The sequence below is a fragment of the Littorina saxatilis genome, linkage group LG8 (assembly GCF_037325665.1).
Source record: "Littorina saxatilis isolate snail1 linkage group LG8, US_GU_Lsax_2.0, whole genome shotgun sequence".
Classification (NCBI taxonomy): domain Eukaryota; kingdom Metazoa; phylum Mollusca; class Gastropoda; order Littorinimorpha; family Littorinidae; genus Littorina; species Littorina saxatilis.
Window position 1 is genome coordinate 71,002,108 of NC_090252.1, and position 3,336 is coordinate 71,005,443.

A 3,336-nucleotide genomic window follows, 5' to 3' on the forward strand; every position below is an offset into this window, starting at 1 on the left:
TATGACCTATCACCGCAGTAAAGTGTGTTTGTAGGAGGACACGTTGTTTTTTTATCACAATCATTTTGTTCTCATCAACAAAGAATGATTAGACATTGCGCTAGAAATAAAGAAGGGTTTTGTGCATACAACCTGTCTGTGACAGTTTATGTTAGTGACATAGACACACTAGCACACACATCCTTTTGCACGGAGACAGCGAGAAGGAAGACAGGGCGCATGCAGCTGAGCTTTGAAAACAGACAATGATAAAGAACAACAGCATATTTACATCTGTGTGTGTGTGTGTGTGTGTGTGTGTGTGTGCGTTTGTGAGCTGTGTGCGTGATTGTGTGTGTTTGGAGTGTGTGTGTGTGGTGTGTGTGTGTGTGTACGTGTGCATGCACAAATGCCCGTGTGTTTGTGTGTACCTGCATGTATAGATCTGTATTTACCTGTGAGTGTATACCTGTGTGCAAGATATTGTTGTCTTGCTATTATGTGACATGACTGAAAGAGACTGAGAAAAGTCTGTGCGACTCAAAGAGTACTCCAAATGTGTCTGAATGCAAATGTGCACTGACGGAGACCGTAAGCTTAGAGCAGCACCAAACTCCTGAAGAAGTCTAAAATACCACGTTTGAATACAGAAGCTAAACGAACATCACGATGATAATCAACATAAAGCGACGTTCGTGCATATCTAACACACCAGGTAACACTCAGACATAATAATAATAATAGCAATAATAATAATACGTCAATAAATATAAACAACAAGAAGAGCAAACGCTCGATCGAGTCACTTTCGCAGTTCTGAATATTATATGAGGCATCAGATGGACAGGAAGAAATTGCTATTCACAACACAATAAGTCACGTTCACATAAAATTTGAGCCCGGTCACTTTTATAGTTTCCGAGAAAAGCCCAACGTTAAGTTGTGTGTTGCCGAACAGAAAAGGCTAGTTATCTCCCTTGTTTTTCTGATAACGTTCGTAAAAGGCTACAGATGTAAATACTTTGATGTAAAGAATAATCCTACAAAGTTTCAATCACATCCGATGAACTTTGTCAAAGATATAAAATGTCTAATTTTTCCTTTGACGCTGACCTGTGACCTTGAAAAAGGTCAAAGGTCAACGAAACCATCGTTAAAGTGTAGAGGTCATTGGAGGTCACGACTAAACAAAATATGAGCCCGATCGCTTTGATAGTTTCCGAGAAAAGTCCAACGTTAAGGTGGTGTCTACGGACGGCCGGCCGGACGGCCGGCCGGACAGACTAACACTGACCGATTACATAGAGTCACTTTTTCTCAAGTGACTCAAAAATGATTTAATAAATCCATCAGAAGCTGTGGTGACGACAGAGACAGTGTTAACATTAACATTATGTGGAAGAGGAAATCAAACCCCTGTAGGAACATGAAACTAGCCACCATCTTCAGTCAAAAGCCACCCTTCTGAACTGGTGAATTGCCCAGACATACACATGATACATACACATGATACATACACATGATACATACACATGATACATACACATGATACATACATACACATGATACATACACATGATACATACACATGATACATACACATGATACATACACATGATACATACATACACATGATACATACAGTGGAACCTGTCTACGACCACCGACCAACCAAATGGGGTCCTTCTAGGTTGGTTGTCGTTATGGAAACGTGAATCATACATGTATATATAAAACTTTGTCAGGATCCTTCGGAGTTGTTGTTGTACACAGGTGGTGGTTATGGAGAGGTGGTGGTTATGGAGAGGTGGTGGTTATGGAGAGGTGGTGGTTATGGAGAGGTGGTGGTTATGGAGAGGTGGTGGTGGTGGCCATGACAGGTTCCACTGTAGTGTGTGTCTCTTTACAACGTACCTGTGACCGTTAGGTGCAATGTGCCCCACACAGCATGCATACTACCCCGGTGATGTATGCCCCACACAGCATGCATACCACCCCGGTGATGTGTGTCCCACACAGCATGCATACCACCCCGGTGATGTGTGTCCCACACAGCATGCATACCACCCCGGTGATGTGTGTCCCACACAGCATGCATACCACCCCGGTGATGTGTGCCCCACACAGCATGCATACCACCCCGGTGATGTGTGCCCCACACAGCATGCATACCACCCCGGTGATGTGTGCCCCACACAGCATGCATAATACCCCGGTGATGTGTGCCCCACACAGCATGCATACCACCCCGGTGATGTGTGCCCCACACAGCATGCATACCACCCCGGTGATGTGTGCCCCACACAGCATGCATACCACCCCGGTGATGTGTGCCCCACACAGCATGCATACTACCCCGGTGATGTATGCCCCACACAGCATGCATACTACCCCGGTGATGTATGCCCCACACAGCATGCCTACCACCCCGGTGATGTGTGCCCCACACAGCATGCATACTACCCCGGTGATGTATGCCCCACACAGCATGCCTACCACCCCGGTGATGTATGCCCCACACAGCATGCATACCACCCCGGTGATGTATGCCCCACACAGCATGCATACCACCCCGGTGATGTATGCCCCACACAGCATGCATACCACCCCGGTGATGTGTGCCCCACACAGCATGCATACCACCCCGGTGATGTGTGCAGAATACACAATGAGTGGATGAGTCCAAAGCGGGTTGTGTGTCTTTGCCGTTCACAAAACCAGATATGAGACAAACATTAAGTGAACACTTGAAGAATTATGTGATACTTTTATTTGTCGTTGAAATGTTAACAGCAGAACTCAAGATTTGATGATGTAGTGTGGAAACAACACTAACATCAGGCCTAAGAATGGAAGACTACACACACAGATACACACACACAGACACATGCACTCATACACCCACACATTGCATACTAACACACACTGAAATAGCTTATTTCACATCAGACAAGATGAAGACAGCCATAGTTTAGTGTGTCAGTCAGAACAAGATGTTCTCAGCTAACTTACACATTTATCTATTTTTGATTAGCAGCCTGAAGAAGTCAGCAACTGTCTGACGAAAATGTGATGAAGAATTTACCAACACTGGTTGGTGTGGTGTTTTCCTTTTGTTTTGACATTTCTCCATTCTCATCCAACAATAATTGCTACACACATTTGTGTACAGGAGGCCACAGCACCACTGTCCATACAAAACTTCACAAGCTGCAAATGTCACAGAAAACCTTCCCAGTACAAAACAGAAACAAACAAAAACACAGTTTATCAGTCACACAATACACACTTAAAACGAAGTTAAAAGGTACAAAGTACTATAATCAACAAAATGAAATGTTACATGAACAATGACAC

At 44.3% G+C, this 3,336-nt stretch overlaps 1 protein-coding gene across 1 annotated transcript in view; it reads right to left on the reverse strand.

The window, feature by feature from the left end:
• The window catches only part of LOC138974849 (zinc finger protein 260-like), a 9,739-nt gene extending 7,806 nt beyond the window's left edge, over positions 1–1,933 (reverse strand). The window contains exon 1 of the mRNA XM_070347574.1: positions 1,894–1,933. Coding sequence (XP_070203675.1) covers positions 1,894–1,933 — 40 coding nt within the window. The remainder of the gene's footprint in view (positions 1–1,893) is intronic.
• Between the last annotated feature and the right edge of the window lie 1,403 nt (positions 1,934–3,336).